This window comes from Trachypithecus francoisi, unplaced genomic scaffold, assembly GCF_009764315.1.
Source record: "Trachypithecus francoisi isolate TF-2019V2 unplaced genomic scaffold, Tfra_2.0 Contig01554, whole genome shotgun sequence".
Lineage (NCBI taxonomy): Eukaryota > Metazoa > Chordata > Mammalia > Primates > Cercopithecidae > Trachypithecus > Trachypithecus francoisi.
In genome coordinates this window covers 1911706-1937490 of record NW_022681439.1, presented here as the reverse complement: position 1 = coordinate 1937490, position 25785 = coordinate 1911706, and the positions used below count along the sequence as shown (strand labels likewise).

Sequence of the window (25785 nt, the reverse complement as noted above, 5' to 3'; positions counted from 1 at the left end):
CACTCCCATCCTTCCTTCCTCTCTCTCCCTTTCTGTCTCTCTCCCTGCCTCCCTTCCTCTCCCTCTTTTTATTCGTTTCTCTCCCTCCCTTCCTTTCCCTCCCTTTATTCGTCTCCCTCCCTGTCTTCGTTCCTCTCTCTCTCCTTCCGTCTCTCTCCCTCCCTGTCTCCCTCCCTCCCTTCCTTTCTTTCATGTCTTTTGCTCTCTCCCTCCCTTCCTGCCTCTCTCCCTCCCCACCTTTTCTCTCCCTCCTTTCCTTCCTCTCTCCCTCCCTTTGTTTCTCACTTCCTTCCTCTCTCTCTCCTTCTCTTCCCCCTCCCTCATTCCTTTCCTCTCTCTTCCTCCCTCCCTCTCCCTCATTTCCTCCCTCTTTCACTCCCTCCCTCCTCCCTCCCTTCCGCTCTCCCTTTCCTTCCTCTCTCTTCTTCCCTTCTACCTCCCTCCCTTCCTCCCTCCATTCCTTCCTCTCTCCCTCCCTGCCTCCCACCCTATCTCTCTCCCTATCTCTCTCTCACTACCTTCCTCTGTCACCCTCCCTCTTCCTCTCCCCTTCCTTACTCTCTTCCTCCCTCTTTCTCTCTCCCTGCCTTCCATTCTCCCTCACTTCCTCTCCCTCCCTCCCTCTTCCCTTCCTTCCTCTCTCCATTCCTTCTGCTCTCCCTCGCTCTCTCCCTCCTTTCCTTCCTCCCTCTAGCTCCCTGCCTCCTTTCCCCTTCCTTCCTCCATTCCTCCCTCTTTCTCTGCCCCTCCTTCCTTCCCTCTGCTCTCCCTCACTCTCTCTCCCTTTCTCTCTCCCTCCCTCCCTCCTTCCCCTCCGTTCTCTAGCTCTCTCTCCTTCCCTTCCTCTCTCCCCTCTTCATTCCCCCTTCTCCTTCTCCCTTCCTTCCTTCCCCCTCTACTTCCCTTCTCCTCTCTCTCTTCCTACCTTCCTTTCTTCTCTCTTTCCTCCAATCCTTCGTCTCTCGCACTCTAGCCCTCCCTTCCTCTCCCCCTCCCCTCCTGTCTTTCCTCTCTCTCCCTTCTTTCCTTCCTTTCTCCCTCCTTTCCTCTCTCTCCCTTCTTTCCTTCCTTTCTCCCTCCTTTCCTCTCTCTTGCTCCTTCCTCTCTCGCTTTCTCCCTTCCTTCCTCTCTCCATCCCTTCATCCCTCTTTCCCTCCCTCTTTCCTTCCTCTCACTTTTTCCTCCCTTCCTTCCTCTCTCTCCCTCCCTCCCTTCATCTCTCTCCCTCCCTTCCTTAGTCTCTTTCTCTCTCCCTTCCTCTCCCTCCCTTCTTCCTCTCTCATTTTTTTTTCCTCTCTCTCCCTATCACTCCCTCCCTCCTTCCCTTCCTCTCTCTCTTCCTTCCTTCCTCTCTCTCTCTCCCTCCCTCACTTCTTTCCCTCCTCTCTGTCTCCCTTTCTCTCCTTCCCTCCCTTCCTTGGTTTCTCTCTCTCATATACATACACATTTATATTGATACTTACCCATAAATTTACCACACACACACACACAGTTAGAAATCATGAGATCATAGTAATATTTCTAATTTCAGTTCATCCTTTGAGTCTTTCTTACCTTCTCCATTCCATATTTGTATGTCCCTTCTTCTACTGTGAGAACTTTGGCTCCTCAAATCAATACATCAACACATCCACTCATGTGCTCAATCCTATAATATACCTAAGAGTTTCACTGTTTTGCCCACAGTATCACCACCAACAGATTTACTAAAAGGAGTTCAGGATTCCTTTGTCAGTCTTCCCCCAACAGCATTCCCTACCCTGCCCCCGACTGAAGGCATAGTGTAAAATACTGTTTTCATAGGTTACGTGTCTTTAGTTATTTCCTTCTTTATTTTTTCTTTTAGTGTAGTTGCGGTATTCATCTGAAATTCAGTTACATTTAGACACGTTGTTTTTGGTTTTGGACAAGCCCTGTGGCATGTACACGCATGCAGACCCACTCACAGCAGCTGCCCTGGCATGCTACGCAGGAAGTGGCACAAGGCATTCGTTCACAGCCGCAGGCCTCCCAACAGCACGAGGGCCCAAGCCTTTGTCTCTCCGCTGCCCTCTTGTTCACACTGTGTTATGTGGCTGACAGCTACTAATGGGTTTTATGTAAAAAGCTGATGTCAAAGAATTATTTTGATACCTTTATTTTGTATCTGAAGTAATTAATACTAGCACACTGTGTGGTGGATATTTCATTGAAAGATTTTCTCAAGTCTTACACGGTCTCTGTGCTCTGTTGACATGTTTGTGAACTTGGTTATGCTTGCTTGATGAGTAACATACCTGTTCTCCTCTGTAGATGACATATTCAGCATATGCCAGCCCATTGACGCTCGGTCTACCAATGACTGAGTGGTGCCCTGGAGGTGCGTGGGCCATCTTCATGGTGCTAAACTGCAGAAAGGATTTCCCAAGGGTCACTCTACAGAAGAGCATTTGTCTAAGGAAGAAGAAAAAAACAATGCTTTGAAGGAAGCTTTAAATCTTACAATAATATAACTGCTAGGTCTATTGACTTTTTAAAAATGTAACATAAGGCAAGCTAATTTAAATGTCATTTTCAGATTTATGAGTAGGAATGGAATTTGATATAATGATTTATTATAAACAGTTACCAGACTCAACAGTTACACTTAAAAGTTTAAGGTAGTTTTGGTATGGCTGAGGAATCGGCCTTAGAAAATGCCTGCCAGTAAGTTTTGCCTGGTGGAAAAAGGGAAAAAAACAGAGAAAACCTGAGCTCTTGCATGGATGGGGAGGTGGAAACTGAACAAAATAAGCTGATGGAAACAACACCTGAAGTTAAGATCGGGTTTATTCATTACGTGGAAAAAAGTAGAAACTGGGATGAGATAAATAGTAATAATAAAAGTGGATCATGAACAAAAGTACTTAGCTTAAATGTATGGCTGAAAATCATATTAGTCTGGGCAGAACATGAATTAGAGCAGATATTAAGTATTACAGGGTAAGAAAGGCTGACTGGGAAGAAAGTCTATTATATACACTAGGGGTTAGCAAACTATAGCCCATGGGTCAAGCCAGCCTCCCACCTGTTTCTGTAAATACCATGTTACTGGAACACAGCCATACATTCATTTACATATAGCCCATGGCTGCTTTTGCACTACAAGGGCAGAACTGAGTTACTGTGACAGGGATTATATGGCCTGCAAAATCTAAAATGATTATTATATATCCCTTAAAGAAAATGTCTGCTAATCTCTCATATAAGCAATAAATATTTTTACAAATTAGTACAATTGATAACACTGTTAAATGTAAACCGTTATAATTCAATCACATTGTTTTTAGTAATGGAATATAATCTTTGTGTTATAACCAGAGGTTTTATTTTGAGTCAACTAAAATTTGTGCAGGATCCAGGAGAACTGGGTCTTACCCAGACTGGCTTTTTGAGTTGGATGCTAGTGATGATGCTCGGGGATGCCGGCTTGGTCTACTCTATTCTCCTGCAGGTCCCCGAGGAAAGGGCTTTACTCTCTATCGGAAGGAGGCTTTTTGTGCTCCATCTCTACATTTGTGGCAGTGGTATGTTGTCCTTCCATTCTGTGTGCTCCTAGTCTATTATGTCACACAAAGCTGAACCTGACAGGCTTCTGCTTCTGCCCCAGGGATCCCCTGTTGCTGCTGAGGCAGGAGGTGATGTGAGACCTGCTCAGCCAGCCGTGAGCTGCAGCTGCAGATGGGCAAGTAGAGAGCTGGCTCAAGTCTGCTCACTGGCTTGCCTGGTGCATTGTGGTGCATTCTGCAGATGCAGCAGCCTAAATGGTAGGGGTGCCAATTAGCCCTGGGGGCAAATTTTGGCAAATGCAAGACAGGAGCCAGCAGATAAATTCATCTCTTTCTCTCACTGATATACCACTGTTGTGAGATGCCGTAGTTCATACAGCCTCTCTGGAGATGCTTCATGGACTGAGCAATTGACTGCCCTCACTGTGAGACTGTGGCCAACTCATGAATGCACCTCACTGCAGTTGCTCTGTTGTCTTCTCCACCTCAATTCTTTTAGGGCCCTCATTCCTGCTTCCCTGGGGCTGCGCTGGCCAATCAAATACTAGTCACATGCTTTTGCTTTAGGGTCTGTTTTCTAGAAATCCTGGCTAAGACTTAAACTTGTGTGTCTAATTTTAATAAGCGATTGTTAAATCTTCACTGAGGTTCACTTTTAGTGCTTATTTAGGTTCATTTTTGTCTCCAGAGGAATTAAGTTTGAAGCATAAAAAAAAAAAAAAACAAACTTTTACATGCTATATATACACTTGAAAATTTCTCTGTATTCCTTTTTCTTTTGAGACGGAGTCTCACTCTGTCCCCCAGGCTGGAGTGCAGTGGCACAATCTCAGCTCACTGCAACCTCTGCCTCCTGGGTTCACGCCATTCTCCTGCCTCAGCCTCCCCAGTGGCTGGGATTACAGGCACCTGCCACCATGTTCGGCTAATTTTTTTTTGTATTTTTAGTAGAGCCGGGGTTTCACCGTGTTAGCCAGGGTGGTCTTGATCTCCTGACCTTGTGATTCACCTGCCTCGGCCTCCCAAAGTGCTGGGATTACAGGCATGAGCCACCACACCCGGCTGAAAATTTCTCTATATTCTTAATCACAGAGGTCTTAATGGAAGGAAGTTTCCTTCTGGACATATGACATCCAACTCAGAATGGCTGATGGCAATAATTTTTTCAAAACACAACTGAGATAAGTTTTAAGGTCAATAATCACAATTTCAAGGTTATTGGGGCTTTTTTCCCTCAGAGATCCTTGTTCTAAAATTACTTGGGTCTTTTTAAGGTCTAAACCAAATTACAAAACATTAACCTGGCTTGATAAAAATAATGCATTTGGTAAGTTTACAGAGAAATGTAATAAATCCCAATCTTTGCACAAGATAATTCTTTTGTGTTTTTTCATTGCCAAGGAAAGGGAGAGTATTTTTTTCACCACTGACATCAGACAGAGCATACCATTATTCTCTCCAATTTTTGAGTTTAAAAAGCCTATTAACATGGCCAATATTCATTTGTTTGCTATTGATTCCAAAGTTGATATTTTAAGTTGCCAAGGCTAATTATGTATCCTGCCTTAAAACAACACCATCATCAGCGACATCAGAAGCAAATTAAAGAATCTACCTTTTCATAGAAGCGCGTCTTCGCTCAAATGTGACTAGAGCTAGTGGTTCTTTGTTCTACAGAAATCATCCTTAGCCTTGACTTATTATTATTACAAAGCAAGAAAAGTGAAACCCAGGGAGAAAGCCAAGATGCAGGGTGTTTTATTATAACCCATGACTGGAGGACATGTACCTGGTTTTTACCCCGGCTTATCTGCTCTGTTGTTACTGCTCCTGTTAGGGAAGAGGCTGATCAGCTGTTCCCACCCATTCCCAGAACCAAAGGGATTTCCTGGGATGCAAGACTGAGGATAACCTGTGACTTCTGCAGAGCCTGATAAACCAGTCTGGGGCTGGGCACGGTGCCTCATGCCTGTAATCCCAGCACTTTGGGAGGTCGAGGCGGGCAGATCACAAGGTCAGGAGTTTGAGACCAGCCTGGCCAACATGGCAAAACCCCATCTCTACTAAAAATACAAAAATTAGCCAGGCGTGGTGGCAGGCGCCTGTAATCCCAGCTCTGGGGAGGCTGAGGCAGGAGAATCGCTTGAACCCGAGAGGCGGAGGTTGCAGTGAGCCGAGATCGTGCCATCGCACTCTAGCCTGGGCCACAAGAGCAAGACTCCATCTCATAACAAACAAACAAAAAACCCAATTTGGTTCATGACCTGGGGGTGGCAAACATTACACTGATAGCAAGGTGCTTACCTGTGACATATAACCTGGGGGTGGCAAACGTTACACTGATAGCAAGGTGCTTACCGGTGACATATAACCTGGGGGTGGCAAGCGTCACACTGATAGCAAGGTGCTTACCTGTGACATATATAGCACGACCTGTCTTTGTGAGTAGGGCAGCCTGTTCCTCCTCCAATTCCATAAACATATTGGTTGCTTTTTGAGGAGTTTTCAGCAAAATAAATCCCAGCTCCAAACATTCCTCCTATGTATGCATGTCGCTCATCAAACCCTTTATGAATAATGGCATTAATGAAAGGAGAACCTAGAAATACGAAGACAGAAAGACTCATTTTTGAACACTTTTCTAGAAGCTCAATTACCTGCAAACTATTTGCACTGGGCAGGTTAATATTAAGAAATGAATAGTGTATAAATGAAAAGTATTTCCTAAGGAGCCCTATTATACATAATAATGTACTAGTACTAAATTACAACAAAAATAATTCACTAGGTGGCTCAATTTGTAATTTAAGTTCTAAAATAATTTTAGCTCAATTATTTTCATTGTCTATGCACTGGAAAGTCTGTACTAATGTGTGATACATTAGAAAGCTGGTACCAAGAAGTAATTCTTTGAACAAAATAATCAAAACAAGCCATTTTTAATACAACCCTATTACAGTCAATTTAACATAGGTTTTTCATTTTACTGACTCCTGCAAAGGCCCAGGGAGACGTCCACCATCACGGCCATGCTGCTCACCGTGAAACAACATGCGCTCATTGTGATGGTTGTGATTCTCCTCAGACACTTCCTTCTGTCGGTGGCAGAACCGCTCCCTCAACTTCTTGTTGACAACTTTTTGAATCTTTAAGGATGAAGAAGAAAGAAACATTATCAGCGAAATGTGCATTTATGATTTAAAATGAAAAGTATGTTTCCCTTTTAGGAAGGTCCATTTTTATTTTGCTTAAATGTAAAAGTGATAAAGCTACTGTGTGAGTGTAATTCAGAAAATACTCTAGCTGTTAGTGACATAATTTTCAGTTAGTTTTTGTTATTTTATAGCAGACCTGGCTATTACCTCTAAATCAGGATTTAAAAAAAAAAAAAAAAAAAAAAAAGAAAGGTAAAAAGGTTATATTTAGGTTATATTTAGGCTCCTCCCCAGACTTAATAAAGTTTAGGAGATGGGGACATATAAATCTGTATTTTTTTTAAAAAGTTCCCTGGGTTATTCTGATGTGTACCAGTGTAACTTTCACAGGTCTGTTAACTCAAAGGGTTAAACCAGTTCTCTACAGATTTTATTCATCTTCATGATACCACTTTGTAAAAAGCTTGAGGCATGTGTTCCATATTAAAAATTAAGATACTGAGATTAAGAGATATATGTATTCTGGGGTAATTACTGGTTCAATAAGACTGAAGATCCAGGACTTCGATGCAACTTTCAATTGATAAAAAATATTACTGTCAGCTATGGCTTGTATTTGTGGATAAGCAGGAAGACAAATATCCATGTAAGTATCACTAGTCCAAGCTGATTTAGCCTCCTGTTTGTAGCTTTGGTGTTTTCAGAATGTCTCTATTTTTAGTGATGTACCGTCTTGGGGAGTTAGAGATATTGTAGTGAGAAGAGTGGTATCTCACTTCAGGGCAATAGGTGATGAATTATCTTTCACAGTTTGAAAATATGACTTAATGAACTTTTTTCATTGTCTAGATTTGATTTTTAGGCAAGCCTTGCAATCCAGTTTTCACTAAGAAACTTCAAAAACTTACTCGAATGACATTGTATCTGTTGAAGATGCCGCCAGCATTACCACCATCTCTGTGTTCTCGAATTGTACTTTGCATCTATAGAACAAAATAACTAATTTTATAAAAACATCCCAGTGTATAATTCTAGACATTTCTTCCAATTTTATTGTTTCATTAATGAGTCTAAAATTCGGTATTAATAAAAGTAGTTCACTACAAATTGATGAACAAGTTTAGTGGATAAGTATTTCTGATAAGAAAATAATTTCAAACATAAATTTATGCACTTAGTTTACTTTTAAATAAAAGTTCTGAAAGTTTTCTGTAAACACAATGGGGAAACATAAAAAAATCACATTAAGTCATCTACAATTACTATCTTATCTTATTGAGAAGAAGAACTAACACTGATTAAGTCAAACAAAAACTCCTTACGTTCAATTAACAAATGCTAAAAATAAACAATTTTTAAAAAACAAATATTTGTTCTGTAGGTGAAATATGCCATATTATCTCAACAGTCTTCAGCTTGGGATCGATCTGTAAGTATATTTACACAGACCAGGGGAATGTGACTATAATGTACTACTAAAGGGAATGACTTTCTTCTGACTCCTCTCTAAATTAAAAATAATGATGGAAAAGAAAAATGTTTTAAAGATCTGAATTTCTCAGAGAATTAACTCAATAGAATGAATTCTCTCCCTTACTGCTCCACTTGTGAAGAGTCACTCCATTTTTGACATTAGTATCAAAATGTACTAACTGCTAAGAGAAGAATGAGGTAGTTAGACACTGGGCCCCATGATGCCTTCCTGGCGCACTAAGTATGAGCTGAAAGACAGCCCTGGAGTGATGGTCCTGGGTTACCTAATGCAAGTTCCTAGCCCGGGGATGAAAAGCAAATGAGTGCTAATTAACAAAAGCCAACATGAGCTTCACTTAGAGCAACGGCATGAGGCTGTGTGTGCACACACCGTCAGTGGAGTGGGAGTCGCGCTGGCATCTGACCACCAAGAGGCTCACACAAACAGCCCTCATAGGGCTCAGATAAAACGGGGACTGGAGAAATGAAACGTGATGCAGAATAATGAGCAGGCCCAGAAGCACACGTGACGATTAGGCATAGTATTTTACAGTCACATTTGTAACTGCATAAAAACAAGGATGAGAACATACTTGCTCTCTGTGAGGCAAGAGTTTTTCATTCTATGTCATTCTTAGGTGGCACTGTAACAATATTAAAAAAATAGTTCTAATAGGCTCCTTATGTTGCATGAATTTCAAGAAAATCTCCAGAATAAAAAGACAGATGGGCCCCATGCATTAGAAAACCCAGGCTTTGACGTGGAAACCATGTGGCGCTGTCATATTTTAATTCTGGCAATATTCTACCACAGTGGCTAACAGAGACTGATTAATAGGCATGTGACCACAAGGCAATGTCAGACGAGGTTTCTTCCAGAAAAACAGGTTTATCCACAGATTTCAAGAAAAGCAAATGAAAGATTTCTGATGTCTATTACCTCTTCTTCCACTGACTGATATTCTTTATCTTCCGGAGCAAGATCCAGCAAAATCGTTCCCTGATTAACACAGTGAAAAGTCAAATAAGGATTGGTGCCTGTAGGAGAGAAAAATTAACATATAAAACAAAAGTCTGCACTACTCAGGCTCTATTTTAGAAAAAAAAACTTCATAATAAATAATTGACATTTTGGAACAAACCTAAACTATTTGCAATTTGAACTTGATAAATTCGGTTACTTTAAACAAATATACTCAAGGACAGGAGAAAAAAAATGAAAATGTTTGGGGATCAATTTTATCTGTTTTTTTTTTTTTTTTTTCTTTGAGATGGAGTCTTGCTCTGTCACCCAGGCTGGAGTGCAGTGGCCTGATCTCCGCTTACTGCAAGCTCCGCCTCCTGGGTTCGCACCATTCTCCTGCCTTAGCCTCCCTAGTAGCTGGGACTACAGGCGCCGCCACCACACCTGGCTAATGTTTTGTATTTTGTTTAGTAGAGACGGGGTTTCACCGTGTTAGCCAGGATGGTCTCAATCTCCTGACCTCGTGATCCGCCCGTCTCGGCCTCCTAAACCGCTGGGATTACAAGCGTGAGCCACCGTGCTTGGCCCAATTTTATCTATTGTTATAGAGCTTCTTGTACACACTGCAGAGTTCAACAAATATTTGTTGAATTAAACTCTATCATGAACATACACGAAGCTATGTCTGACACAAAAGAAAAACATGCACTGACATCACAATATAGTCCGATCTAAAATATAAATATCCTCTAAAAACTCTTGTAAGATGGCTTGAAATAGACACTTACAATTGCTTTAAAATACATTATCTTTGTTAGTTTCATGGATGAACTAAAATACAGATAAATAAGCAATACTCAAGCACAAAATCTTCCAGTTTGAATTTCACATCACTCTTGTAATTTGATTAGCTCTGTAGCTTCTCTTTCCTTGCTTTCCTATAGTGAAAGTGCTTCTAACAAATAGAGAAGTGAATAAAAACAGAGGGAAAGAGGCTTGTAACAGCAAAGTAGAATGGAAAAAGACAAAGATGACAATCATGTGGTGGGGAGGACGGTTCAAGTTAAGATAAGAAAGGTTAGATTGTGAAAAGCCATGTTAGGAATGTTCGATTCTATCCTAAAGGCAACAGGATTCTATTACAGGGGTTTAAGCAATGGAGTGATATGATCATATAATCATTTTGAAAAGATTGTGTTCACACTGTAGAGAAGGTACTGGAAGGAAGCACATGTAAAGGTTGGAGATAGTACAGGAGACAGAATGGTGGCTTGGCTCAAGTGACAGTCATGGGAAAGGACAGAAGTACGGAGATTCCAGAGAAATTGAGGATATAAAGTGTTGGGGGAGAGGGAAGACTGACTCAGATGTTTCCAGCTAGAGGGAGCACGAGGCCAATAACTGAGATGGGGAAGGGACAGGAGGTACCATAGTTCAGTGTATGGTTCTGGGGTCAACTGTCAGCCCCAACACTCACCTTGTACCACTGATTTCTGAAATTTGCTTTTTTTCTGAATAGCTTACCTTGTTGTCCACCTAAAAGTCTTTCTACTCCTTTGATTAATTTGTGGCGGTGCCCATATGCATTGATGCCTATTTCTTTCAACTCTTCATGACCCATATCAGCCAACACATCTAGTGTAATCTGAAAAATGAAAGAAAATTACTTGTGAAATCTTTAACAGTTCTTTAGAGGACAAAAGCTTTTCCAATTGTCTACAATGCTATGAGTACCATGCAGATTAATAAAATTATTTTGTTTCCTTTACAAACATGAGCTTACAATCTTTTTAAAGTTGTCTTGATAGTCTCATCAGCTTTTTTTCTTACTTGAAGTACTCCTTGATTTCCTTTTTGTCCATGAGAATTAAAAAGGGAGAAACAATACTATAGAAATACAAAAAGACCATCGCTATATTTCCTTTAGATGATTTTGTTCTATCATCTACTGCGTGCCTCAAGATAGAGGAGGAATCAGTAGCTTGAAAATAGGAAACACCAGATCCCAGTATCCAGCAGGGAATAGAAATGAACGGTGGGGGAAAGGGAGAGGCATTCAGCACAAGTAAACAGAGCACAGGAAAAGGAGAAAGCAGTTTTTACACGATAGATAAGGAAGAACTTCTCAGTGCTAAGAAATACTCAAGCCGGGGACAGACTGCCTTAAAAAGCAGTGAGACTGACATCTCAAATATTTAGTTAGATTACAAACTGTTTTAAAGAGAGGCTACATTTTAAAATTCCAATTTGGATAAGGAAAGAGTAGATGGTTTTTAAGCTCTCTCATAAATTCTCAGACTTAATCCCTTCTGCTTAAAATACATTCTGTTTTTATACAACATAGTGGTTTTTAATTTTTGGTTAGTTTTTAACTTTAGGTTATTTATCCCTGTAAAATGGAGATGATTAGTTGGCTCAGAATCACCTAATTCCCTTATGGACTAAAGTAGCTGGGACTCTGCTACCACCCAGTGGCTATGTTCTGAACACACAGGATGAACTCGCGCAGCCACATTTCTTGAAGTCTGAACATGCAACTTTCCAGCCTTGACGAAGCTGGCCTTGTGACAATCCAAATACCAGTCTGCAAGATTAGTCTTTGATTTTCCCCTTCCTTGCAAAACCAAGAAATTCTTTTACAGACACTCCTTTTCTAACTCAAACAAGATCGCTCTTCTCCACTTTTAACTTTCAAGTAACATTTAAAAAACTGACAAATTAGGCCTGGACCTCTGCTGATTTTTTTGTCAGAATAAAATATGAGTTTGATTTTTCCAGTGAAATGAGCATACATCACTCATTCTTTGGAAATAATTTTCTATATTGCTTCTAAGTGGCCATTTAAGCACTAATTGCTGCATTGCACAAAGCAGGCAATTTACCTCCAATCACCCAAAAGAAAGGTTTCAGCAGAGCGTTACAACAAAACAAAACAAAACAACCCAGTTCTGAAATACACATCTTTGACATGGAATAGTTTACAAAATAATAGGAGCCTTCACATTCTTAGCTAGACATGATTTTCATATAATTTGGAAACTATGTTATTGATGTCCCACTTTTTTCTTCTAAATATTCCAAACTAACTTCAGTTTAAAACCAAGGGTCTCATATCTATGTGGTAACTTCAATTCAGAGAATCCTCAGACTTTTCTGAATTGATACATGTCGTGCGCATCTGGAGGAAGCAGACACCAGGCCAGCAAAACACAATATTCTCTACAACGTTCTAGAGGAATAATGGAGAATATTTAATGTATTTATTCATTTTATAGCTCCAATCATAACATGAATACAAAACACCCAAACCAAACCAACAAAACAACCTGAAGAGACTGATAGCAAGTCACTTAGTTTAGAAGGCAAGGCTGAGAGGAGCTCTCACACCTAATGTGGCAAGTGGTCTCCTACCTCCTGGCATTTGTGTCTTCACTGTAATCCCTTCCCTATGTGAGACAGACTTATGAACTCACTTCTAACAAATATAATACAGCAGAAGTGATGGGAAATTACTTTTTACATTAGGTAATAGATTGTGGCTTCCATCTTGGGCGCTTACTCTTTGGACTGCTCACCCTTAAGACCTGGCTGCCATGCTGTGGCAGACAGACTCAATGATTCCCACCTTCTTACATCACATCCTATGTGCTCCCCTCCCCTGGAGTGCAGGCTTGCCTAGTGACTTGCTTCTAACCAAGCAAATACAGCAATGGTGATGAGAGGTGACTAGCAGATCCTTTTCCTCTTGCTGGCTTTGATAGTGCAAGAAACCATGTTATAGAGGCCCACATGGCAGGAACTGAGGGCTTCAGTCCAACAGACTGCAAGGGACTGAATCCTGCCAGTAATCACGTGAGAGTGTGGAAGGGGATCCTTCTCCAGTGAAGTCTTTAGGTGAGATACTGGCCCTGGCTAATGCTCTGTAGCCTTGTGAGAGATCATGAAGCCAAGGACACAACTAAGCTGTGCATAGAGTCCTGCCTCACAAAATGTGTGCTGTTTCGAGCTGCTGAGTTTACGGTAATTTATCAAGCAGCAACAGGTAAGTAATACTCCATAAGGTCACTCTGTGGAGAGGCCGAGAGGTGAGGAATCGAGGCCAGTCAACCAACACTGTGAGCGAGCTTGAAAGCGGGTCCCCGCCCTTGCCAGGTGAGTCCCCAGGTGAGACTGCAGACCTGTCGGGACAGTTTACTGCAGCTTCGGGACAGACTTTGAGCCAGAGGCACCCAACTAAGCCATGCTTAGATTCTTGACCTACAGAAACTGTGGGATAATACATGTTTCTTATTTTAAGCCATTAAGTTTTGGGTAATTTGTTACACAGCAGTAGATAGGTGATCTAGCCATGCTATCTTGGCATTTATCCAATTAGATACTTACAGTAACACAAAAGGAATGAATGTGAAAATACGTAAAGAAAAAAGAAAGACAATGTTTATTAGGCTATCCTGAAGGATAGAAGAGATGAAAAGCTATTAACCTGTGGAATCTGAAAAACAAAAAGGGAATGGGACAACTTTCTATACTTGCAACTGAATATAAATATACATTATTACTGCAGTTCCACCCAACCATTCATCGTCCAACCACCATCCACTCAATATTTGTTGTGTACTCGCTATACATCAAGCACAGTTCAAAGCACTTTCTTTACATTCCCTCATTTAATCCTTACGATGACGGATAATGAAGTACTATTAATGTATTATGAGGTCACTGGTACTGAGAGAAGTCATGAAAACAGTACACAGAAGAGCTGAGATGTATAGCTCATCTGTCTTTTCCCTGTTTCTATCCATGTATCTGTCTTTTCCCTGTTTCTATTCTTTAAAAGGATGACTAGAAGGCGAAAATGATTAAACATTAAATTTAGTTACACTGAGTTACTTGGTGTCCAATTTGTCTGCATATTTATCAGGCAGTGGCCACTGAAAAACCTTAAATGAAAAGCTAAGGAATTTAGATCTATGTCAGCTCATTCACACAAAAAATGTTTAATGACTACCTTCTTTATGCTATATATTTCTTTAAAAAGTAAACATTTCATTTAATTCTAAAACAACCAATTATAGTTGGAAAGTTACATGGTTGGTCCAAATAACGGATAGTAAAAGAGTGGGGCCATGAAATAGAGTGCCGGAGGGGCGGAGCAAGATGGCCGAATAGGAACAGCTCCAGTCTCCAACTCCCAGCGCGAGTGACACAGAAGACCGGTGATTTCTGCATTTTCAACTGAGGTACTGGGGTCATCTCTCTAGGGAGTGCCGGACAATCGGTGCGGGTCAGCTGCTGCAGCCTGACCAGCGTGAGCTGAAGCAGGGCGAGGCATCGCCTCACCTGGAAGCGCAAGGGGGAAGGGAATCCCTTTTCCTAGCCAGGGGAACTGAGACACACAACACCTGGAAAATCGGGTAACTCCCACCCCAATACTGCGCTTTAAGGAAACAGGCACACCAGGAGAATATATCCCACACCTGGCCGGGAGGGTCCCACGCCCACGGAGCCTCCCTCACTGCTAACACAGCCGTCTGCGGGGATCCATCCGCAAGGCAGCAGCGAGGCTGGGGGAGGGGCGCCCGCCATTGCTGAGGCTTAAGTAGGTAAACAAAGCCGCTGGGAAGCTCGAACTGGGTGGAGCTCACAGCAGCTCAAGGAAGCCTGCCTGTCTCTGTAGACTCCACCTCTGGGGACAGCCCACAGCTGAGGTCCAATAGGGGAATGAGCGGGGGCAGTGCAGACGCGAACGACTCTGTCTGACAGCTTTGGGGAGAGCCGTGGATCTCCTAACGCGGACGTTGAGATCTGAGAACGGACAGACTGCCTGCTCAGGTGGGTCCCTGACCCCTGAGTAGCCTAGCTGGGAGACATCCCCCACTAGGGGCAGTCTGACACCCCACACCTCACAGGGTGGAGTCATCCGTGAGAGGAAACTTCCAAAGGAAGAATCAGACAGGTACACTCGCTGTTCAGCAATATTCTATCTTCGGCAACCTCTGCTGCTGATACCCAGGCAAACAGTGTCTGGAGTGGACCTCAAGCAATCTCCAACAGACCAACAGACAGTCCTTCTGACTGTCAGACGGAAAACTATCAAACAGGAAGGACACCTATACCAAAACCCCATCAGTACGTCACCGTCATCAAAGACCAGAGACAGATAAAACCACAAAGATGGGGAAGAAGCAGGGCAGAAAAGCTGGAAATTCAAAAAATAAGAGCGCATCTCCCCCTGCAAAGGAGCGCAGCCCATTGCCAGCAACGGATCAAAGCTGGTCAGAGAATGACTTTGACGAGATGAGAGAAGAAGGCTTCAGTCCATCAAACTTCTCAGAGCTAAAGGAGGAATTACGTACCCAGCGCAAAGAAACTAAAAATCTTGAAAAAAGAGTGGAAGAATTGACAGCTAGACTAATTAATGCAGAGAATAAACGAAATGACAGAGATGAAAACCATGACACGAGAAATACGTGACAAATGCACAAGCTTCAGTAACCGACTCGATCAACTGGAAGAAAGAGTATCAGCGATTGAGGATCAAATGAATGAAATGAAGCGAGAAGAGAAACCAAAAGAAAAAAGAAGAAAAAGAAATGAACAAAGCCTGCAAGAAGTATGGGATTATGTAAAAAGACCAAATCTACGTCTGATTGGGGTGCCTGAAAGTGAGGGGGAAAATGGAACCAAGTTGGAAAACACTCTTCAGGATATCATCCAGGAGAACTTCCCCAACCTAGGAGGGCAGGCCAACATTCAAATTCAGGAAATACAGAGAACGCCACAAAGATACTCCACCAGAAGAGCAACTCCAAGACACATAATTGCCAGATTCACCAAAGTTGAAATGAAGGAAAAAATCTTAAGGGCAGCCAGAGAGAAAGGTCGGGTTACCCACAAAGAGAAGCCCATCAGACTAACAGCAGATCTCTCGGCAGAAACTCTACAAGCCAGAAGAGAGTGGGGGCCAATATTCAACGTTCTTAAAGAAAAGAATTTTAAACCCAGAATTTCATATCCAGCCAAACTAAGTTTCATCAGTGAAGGAGAAATAAAATCCTTTACAGATAAGCAAATGCTTAGAGATTTTGTCACCACCAGGCCTGCCTTACAAGAGACCCTGAAGGAAGCCCTAAACATGGAAAGGGACAACCGGTACCAGCCATTGCAAAAACATGCCAAAATGTAAAGACCATCGACGCTAGGAAGAAACTGCATCAACTAATGAGCAAAATAACCAGTTAATATCATAATGACAGGATCAAGTTCACACATAACAATATTAACCTTAAATGTAAATGGACTAAATGCTCCAATTAAAAGACACAGACTGGCAAACTGGATAAAGAGTCAAGACCCATCAGTCTGCTGTATTCAGGGGACCCATCTCACATGCAGAGACATACATAGGCTCAAAATAAAGGGATGGAGGAAGATCTACCAAGCAAATGGAGAACAAAAAAAAAGCAGGGGTTGCAATCCTAGTCTCTGATAAAACAGACTTTAAACCATCAAAGATCAAAAGAGACAAAGAAGGCCATTACATAATGGTAAAGGGATCAATTCAACAGGAACAGCTAACTCTCCTAAATATATATGCACCCAATACAGGAGCATCCAGATTCATAAAGCAAGTCCTTAGAGACCTACAAAGAGACTTAGACTCCCATACAATAATAATGGGAGACTTCAACACTCCACTGTCAACATTAGACAGATCAACGAGACAGAAAGTTAACAAGGATATCCAGGAATTGAACTCATCTCTGCACCAAGCGGACCTAATAGACATCTATAGAACTCTCCACCCCAAATCAACAGAATATACATTCTTCTCAGCACCACATCGCACTTATTCCAAAATTGACCACATAATTGGAAGTAAAGCACTCCTCAGCAAATGTACAAGAACAGAAATTATAACAAACTGTCTCTCAGACCACAGTGCAATCAAACTAGAACTCAGGACTAAGAAACTCAATCCAAACCGCTCAACTACATGGAAACTGAACAACCTGCTCCTGAATGACTACTGGGTACATAACGAAATGAAAGCAGAAATAAAGATGTTCTTTGAAACCAATGAGAACAAAGATACAACATACCAGAATCTCTGGGACACATTTAAAGCAGTGTGTAGAGGGAAATTTATAGCACTAAATGCCCACAAGAGAAAGCAGGAAAGATCTAAAATTGACACTCTAACATCACAATTAAAAGAACTAGAGAGGCAAGAGCAAACACATTCAAAAGCTAGCAGAAGGCAAGAAATAACTAAGATCAGAGCAGAACTGAAGGAGATAGAGACACAAAAAACCCTCCAAAAAATCAATGAATCCAGGAGTTGGTTTTTTGAAAAGATCAACAAAATTGACAGACCGCTAGCAAGACTACTAAAGAAGAAAAGAGAGAGGAATCAAATAGACGCAATAAAAAATGATAAAGGGGATATCACCACCGACCCCACAGAAATACAAACAACCATCAGAGAATATTATAAATGCCTCTACGCAAATCAACTAGAAAATCTAGAAGAAATGGATAATTTCCTGGACACTTACACTCTCCCAAGACTGAACCAGGAAGAAGTTGAATCCCTGAATAGACCAATAGCAGGCTCTGAAATTGAGGCAACAATTAATAGCCTACCCATGAAAAAAAGTCCAGGACCAGATGGATTCACAGCTGAATTCTACCAGAGGTACAAGGAGGAGCTGGTACCATTCCTTCTGAAACTATTCCAATCAATAGAAAAAGAGGGAATCCTCCCTAACTCTTTTTATGAGGCCAACATCATCCTGATACCAAAGCCTGGCAGAGACACAACAAAAAAAGAGAATTTTAGACCAATATCCCTGATGAACATCGATGCAAAAATTCTCAATAAAATACTGGCAAACCGGATTCAGCAGCACATCAAAAAGCTTATCCACCATGATCAAGTGGGCTTCATCCCTGGGATGCAAGGCTGGTTCAACATTCGCAAATCAATAAACGTAATCCAGCATATAAACAGAACCAAAGACAAGAACCACATGATTATCTCAATAGATGCAGAAAAGGCTTTTGACAAAATTCAACAGCCCTTTATGCTAAAAACGCTCAAAAAATTCGGTATTGATGGAACGTACCTCAAAATAATAAGAGCTATTTACGACAAACCCACAGCTAATATCATACTGAATGGGCAAAAACTGGAAAAATTCCCTTTGAAAACTGGCACAAGACAGGGATGCCCTCTCTCACCACTCCTATTCAACATAGTGTTGGAAGTTCTGGCTAGGGCAATCAGGCAAGAGAAAGAAATCAAGGGTATCCAGTTAGGAAAAGAAGAAGTCAAATTGTCCCCGTTTGCAGATGACATGATTGTATATTTAGAAAACCCCATCGTCTCAGCCCAAAATCTCCTTAAGCTGATAAGCAACTTCAGCAAAGTCTCAGGATACAAAATTAATGTGCAAAAATCACAAGCATTCTTATACACCAGTAACAGACAAGCAGAGAGCCAAATCAGGAAACAACTTCCATTCACAATTGCTTCAAAGAGAATAAAATACCTAGGAATCCAGCTTACAAGGGATGTAAAGGACCTCTTCAAGGAGAACTACAAACCACTGCTCAGTGAAATCAAAGAGGACACAAACAAATGGAAGAACATACCATGCTCATGGATAGGAAGAATCAATATCGTGAAAATGGCCATACTGCCCAAGGTGATTTATAGATTCAATGCCATCCCCATCAAGCTACCAATGACTTTCTTCACAGAATTGGAAAAAACTGCTTTAAAGTTCATATGGAACCAAAAAAGAGCCCGCATTGCCAAGACAATCCTAGGTCAAAAGGACAAAGCTGGAGGCGTCACGCTACCTGACTTCAAACTATACTACAAGGCTACAGTAACCAAAACAGCATGGTACTGGTACCACAACAGAGAAATAGACCAATGGAACAGAACAGAGCCCTCAGAAATAATACCACACATCTACAGCCATCTGATCTTTGACAAATCTGAGAGAAACAAGAAATGGGGAAAGGATTCCCTATTTAATAAATGGTGCTGGGAAAATTGGCTAGCCATAAGTAGAAAGCTGAAACTGGATCCTTTCCTTACCCCTTATATGAAAATTAATTCAAGATGGATTAGAGACTTAAATGTTAGACCTAATACCATAAAAACCCTAGAAGAAAATCTAGGTTAGTACCATTCAGGACATAGGCATGGGCAAGGATTTCATGTCTAAAACACCAAAAGCAACGGCAGCAAAAGCAAAAATTGACAAATGGGATCTAATTAAACTAAAGAGCTTCTGCACAGCAAAAGAAACTACCATCAGAGTGAACAGGCAACCTACAGAATGGGAGAAACTTTTTGCAACCTACTCATCTGACAAAGGGCTAATATCCAGAATCTACAAAGAACTCAAACAAATATACAAGAAAAAAACAAACAACCCCATCAAAAAGTGGGGAAAGGATATGAACAGACATTTCTCAAAAGAAGACATCCATACAGCCAACAGACACATGAAAAAATGCTCATCATCACTCGCCATCAGAGAAATGCAAATCAAAACCACAATGAGATACCATCTCACACCAGTTAGAATGGCAATCATTAAGAAGTCAGGAAACAACAGATGTTGGAGAGGATGTGGAGAAATAGGAACACTTTTACACTGTTGGTGGGATTGTAAACTAGTTCAACCATTATGGAAAACAGTATGGCGATTCCTCAAGGATCTAGAACTAGATGTACCATATGACCCAGCCATCCCACTACTGGGTATATACCCAAAGGATTATAAATTACTCTACTACAAAGACACATGCACACGTATGTTTATTGCGGCACTATTCACAATAGCAAAGACCTGGAATCAACCCAAATGTCCATCTGTGACAGACTGGATTAAGAAAATGTGGCACATATACACCATGGAATACTATGCAGCCATCAAAAAGGATGAGTTTGCGTCCTTTGTAGGGACATGGATGCAGCTGGAAACCATCATTCTTAGCAAACTATCACAAGAAGAGAAACCAAACACCGCATGTTCTCACTTATAGGTGGGAACTGAACAATGAGATCACTTGGACTCGGGAAGGGGAACATCACACACTGGGGCCTATCAGGGGGAGGGGGGAGGAGGGAGGGATTGCATTGGGGAGTTATACATGATATAAACGTTATGCACATGTACCCTAGAACTTAAAGTATAATAAAAGAAAAAAATAAGAAAAATAAAAAAAAAAGAAATAGAGTGCCAACCAGAGTTCATGTTATTTACTCGAGATAACAAACACACACACAAAATGGGTCAATGTCTTAGAGAATCCCTAAGAGAACTCTCATGAAGGTGACCTGCTTGGTCAGGGATGCAAGGAGGGCTGGGAAGGAAGGGGCAGGAAGGAGATGAGGAAAGGTTCTCAGAAGAAGGTCGTAATTCAGCTAAGCAGCAGGAGTTCATCAGGTAGGGGAAGGAAGAAAGTGTGCTTAAGACAGAGGGAATAGCATGTGCAAAGGGAAAATCAGTTAAAAGAATACAGAGTATTTGAGGGAACTTAAGTACTGTAGTTCAAAATGGTGACAGGAGAGTATGTATCAAGGATTAAAAGGAGGGAACGGCAGAGCAGCAGGCACAGAGAGGATCTTAAAGGGCCTCAGCTATCAAATTAAGGGGTTTAGAAGTATACCAAAGGCTGGCCAGGTGTGGTGGCTCACGCCTGTAATCCCAGCACTTTGGGAGGCCAAGGTGGGCAGATCATGAGGTCAGGAGTTCGAGACCAGCCTGACCAACATGGTGAAACCCCATCTCTACTAAAAATACAAAAATTAGCCGGGCATGGTGGTGCGCGCCTGTAATCCCAGCTACTCCGGAGGCTGAGGCAGGAGAATTGCATGAACCTGGGAGGCAGAGGTTGCAGTGAGCCGAGATTGGGCCACTGCACTCCAGCCTGGGAGACAGAGCAAGACTCCGTCTCAAAAAAAAAAAGTATAGCAAAGGCCCTGGGAAGTCTTTTCAGCAGAGTAATATGATCGATGTTGTATTTTAGAAGGATGAGACTGTTGGCATTATGAAGGGCAGATTTGGAAGGGAAAGCAACTGGGAACAAGATGAAGATAAAATGGCATGGAAGGGATGAATCTGAAAGCAACTGGAGAACTCTATTTACAGGGCCTGGTAAATAGAAATGGTTAAAATAAAAGAATGAAAGTAATTAAAGATTATTCCAAAATTCTGCAGCTGGGTAACTATGAGACTATTGTATCAAAAAAAGAAATAGAAATATCTGGATGGAAAGCAGGTTAGTTGGATTTTAGACATGTTGCTTCAAGATTCAGGGATTTTATATATACTCCTATCAGCTGTTAGACATTTTTTTCTGAAAATCATATTTAAATTAACTTGCTCCTTTTATAAAACCTTGACTTAGTTATTATACTGAGGAAATCACAAGCTTGTTGGGCTAGTTATTTCTATCTAGTATACATTAAAATAAAATTATAATATTAAGAATAAAGACTATCCACATGTCAGTTAAAGTCATCTTGCACATAAAGCAAAGGTCACTGCAAAAAGAGCTACCTGTAGCTTCTAAGAGTCATTTTACTTTGGGTGGGGAGAGAAAATTAGTTTTAATGAAAAAGACCTTTCTCTTGCTTGGGCTTAAAAGGTTGTATGGTACAGTAGTAGTAATAAGTACTAACTTTATAATCAAATTCACAATGAATTACTGGAGGCCATGCTTTTATCTTCAAGAATTTGAAATCAAAATTTATCTGGTCACTTTCCATGAAAATACACAGGTTAACCATAAAGATGTCCACAAGCAGTCTTCCAAGTGATGGCATTTATGTTCCAGGAATTGTAGTGTAAATCAAATATGTCTTTCCCGTAGAAAAAGTGTTCTACCTATGTTCATAGGTAGAAAGCTCTGTTATAAAGGAAGGGCCAAAGTCACACGGGTACTATAATGAACTAGAAAGGATACAGGTATATATTATTTAACACAGAACTTGGCAAAGTATCTATGGGAAACAAGACACTTTAGTTTAGAGACTTCCGAGAGAGTAACTGTGAAGATAGGAGGTGAGGCTATGATGTGCAGAAGGTTTTTTCTGGGACCAGAAATAAAATACCTACATTCCACACCCCACTGGCATCCATGAGTAGGTACACAGGCAATGAGACATATGAGCATGTCAAAACACATCAGAAGACAATGGCTCCCCTGGCTTAAGCCAAACAGATATGAATTAAATGAGTACAACGCATGCACCCTCACTCCTCCCCCACTATACAAGTATGTGCACCATCATCACATATTACTGATACAGAGTGTTAATGGGAGAAAATGCTAATGGTTAAAGTTATGGAAAAGGTTATCACATTTATTTATAATGGAAGGCTAGATAAATAACATTTGCAATTAAAATAAAAATACATTTGATTGCTTGATGATTGAGCCAGACACAGTTAGAAACAAAGAAAGGTAGTATCACTTGTCTGGAGGAAAAGAACTGTGCTTGGTAATACACATTAAATGCAATTGTCTATGTATTGATCAAGAAAAGGCTATAGAAATTATTCTGGCTAAAGGAAAATCAATGTAACTATTTACTCAGAACGAAACTGCAGTAAAAAAAGAACAATGAAACTGATAAAACCAGAACAAGCTGTCAGAAGGAGTGACTAGGAGACTAAACTATTAAACTATTCAAATCAATAAAATGTGATAAATATGCCACAGGAAGTCAGTTACTGACAATGAGAATATACAATATAAAGTAAAAAAGAAATAACACATAAAATTATAATGCAAACTGACTAAAAGAAGAAAATTAACATTCTTTAGAAAACTTTCATCAGTAAATTGGAATTATTTGTTTGAGTTAAGGTCTTTGGTTTATTTAGCAAAGATGTGTTTGAACTTTTACAATTATTGTGGAAATGATTTGGGAAGAACAGCTACAGCTGTAATATGGGAAGAGCAGAGTATAATGATTTTAAACCAGCTTTCACACCTTCAGTTAGGGAAGAAGGATAAAGCATTCTTACTGTTTAGGATATTCTCCTAAGAAAGCTCCAAACCAGGGGATGAATAAATGGTTGGGAAAGAGAACAATTTTATAGACAGCAGTCTATCAAGTCCTAACCATTAGACCAAAGGTACATGTGATGCATCACGGTATTAAAAGCTGACACAGCAGCACAATATTACCGAGAATTTTAACTCTCTAAACATTTGTAGGCATTAGGTTTTACCGGTAAAGGAAGTGATAGGATAAATGTCTTCTAGCCCAATTTTACACAGCTAGTAAGAGGGTAAAAGTAATTAGAATTAAGGTCTTCTTTTAATCCAATGCTATCCCTACTCAGCTGTTGTTATTAAGAGCATTAAAGATGAAATACAATGAAAAAATGTAGCTACAAAACAAAAAAAGAAAAAGCAGAAGAAAATCTTAACAGTATAACTGATATAAAATAGAAAAAAGACCTGGTTTTTAAGTTAACTCCAAATTGACTATAAGCCTAGAAGGGAACCATAGTGGGCCAAAGGTGCCAGTGAAACAGTGGAAAATCATGTCATATAAAGAATAATTGAAAAAACAGATTTATTCTAAAATAGGGGAAGATGTGTAGAGGTGGGTGGTTGAAAGGTTGACACCTCTGATAAGTTGACTAGGTCTTAAAAAGATATAAAGGGCCACATCCTGTTGTAGTGGGCTGAATGGTGGCCCTCAAAATGGTATGTCTATGTTCTAATCCCGAGAACCTATGAATGTTACCTTCTTTGGAAGAAGTGTGTCTGCAGACAAAATTATGTTAAGGGTCTAGACATGAGGAGATTATACTGGTGGCCTCAAATTCAATGCAAATGTCCTTAGAAGAGATACAGAGGACAGGAAGGCAATGTGAAGATGGAAGCAGAGACTAGAGTATCGTGGCCACAAGCCAAAGAAGCTGCCAACCATCAGAAGCAAGAAGACGCATGGAATAGATTCTCCCCTACAGCCTCTGTAGGGAGTCTAGTCCTGTGAAACTGAATACATATGTAGACTGGAGATTAGATCTCTGTGCAAAACAGGGTGAGCATAAGCCCAAAACAAATGAATTATACCTACCGGCAGTTTTTGGCACACTTTAAGTTACAAGCATTCTATTACACCTGTCCCAAATTTTAACAAGGTATCTTCCCTGGCTGGAGGACTAACATGGGTGTTATTATACAAGGGTGATCCCTACACCTGGGAGAATAACTTAATTTTCTCTAAACACCTTTCCCATGCTAAAATTTCATGTATATCAACAGTCCATTTAAATTCAGGACTTACCAGCATTCAATATTTAAAGTTGACCATAATAATGACAGCATATAATATTACCACTCCTTATACTGTATGAAAACAGTAAAACAAACAGAATAATCCTAATTCATACATGCCCTAATGATGACTCCATCCTCAGCCCCTCACAGACATTTAAGATGGATCCCCAAATAGGGTGGGTCTATTGGAATGTATGGCCAACTTTTGGTTCAAGATTATTTAAGATTCCAAGTGGACAACAGAAACTTCATAAAGGGGCGATTCTTAAAAGGTGCACTTGTCTAAGTACGACTGCGCTTTCCAAATGAATGGGCAACGGCTTCAAGAGCATAGTCACATGAATAATGAAGTGAGATGAATGAAGACTGACACTTTCCGGAAACCAAACCACCAAGGACAATGATGGTAGCTGCATGGTCTAAGTTTTGACATGTAATAAAATGCAAAGTGCTAGGCTGCTTGTAAAGATAAAACAAAACAAAGACTCTCATTTGTCAGACAATTTTGGGGAGAAGTATAAAATACTGGGCTCCTCTGGCTTCTTACAGAAATGTGTTGTGGGTTTAAAAATAGCTCATAAGAAGCAAAAGAGAAAAGAGGTGGGTGGCAATTAATAATTCTTTTTTTTTTTTTTTTTTGAGATAGGGTTTTACTTTGTCACCAAAGCTGAAATGCAGTGGCACAATCACAGCTCACTGCAGTTTCAAACTCCTGGGCTCATGTGATCTTCCTGCTTCAGCCTCCCAGCAGCTAGGACTACAGGTGCCCAGTAAGTCACCATGGTCAGCTAACTTAAAAACACGTTTTTGTTTTTGTTTTTTGTAGAGATGGGGGTCTCGCTTTGTTGCCCAGGCTGGTCTCAAACTCCTGGGCTCAAGCAATCCTGCCTAAGCATTCCAAAGTGTTGGGATTAAGGTGTGAGCCACTGCATCCAGCCTAACTCTTAGTATTTAGTTTAAATGACTCAAATATACAAAAGAGTGTTTACCTGTTCTGTTTCAAAGATATCCCGAAGGTGTTCAAGGCCAAGGCTTTTTAGAAATTGGCTGATATTCATGTCAAGACCGGTAACTAAAACAGAAACATATTCAAGATTCTCAGAAAGAATTCTCTAAATACAAAGACAATTTCAGTATCCATTTAAAGACATGACTCTGACAACCTTGGCTGTCAGATGATTTTACATGGCATAAAATAATACAGAATACATAGATTTAATTCAGACACTTTATTTCTGAAGTTGATGGAGAAATAAAAGCAGAGTGTTTTATCTTTATCAAATTAGTATTTATATCAATTCTAATATGGTTAGAATATAGAATTATAACATTGTAA

At 40.6% G+C, this 25785-nt stretch overlaps 1 protein-coding gene across 2 annotated transcripts in view; it reads right to left on the bottom strand.

The window, feature by feature from the left end:
* Positions 1-25785, bottom strand: part of TNKS (tankyrase) — a 217779-nt gene that overhangs the window by 11379 nt on the left and 180615 nt on the right. For both annotated transcript variants that reach the window (XM_033176844.1, XM_033176843.1), the window contains exons 20-26: positions 25439-25521; positions 10644-10764; positions 9096-9193; positions 7591-7665; positions 6568-6673; positions 5940-6126; positions 2277-2433 (exon numbers count right to left, since the gene is read on the bottom strand). In XM_033176844.1, coding sequence (XP_033032735.1) covers positions 2277-2433; positions 5940-6126; positions 6568-6673; positions 7591-7665; positions 9096-9193; positions 10644-10764; positions 25439-25521 — 827 coding nt within the window. The remainder of the gene's footprint in view (positions 1-2276; positions 2434-5939; positions 6127-6567; positions 6674-7590; positions 7666-9095; positions 9194-10643; positions 10765-25438; positions 25522-25785) is intronic.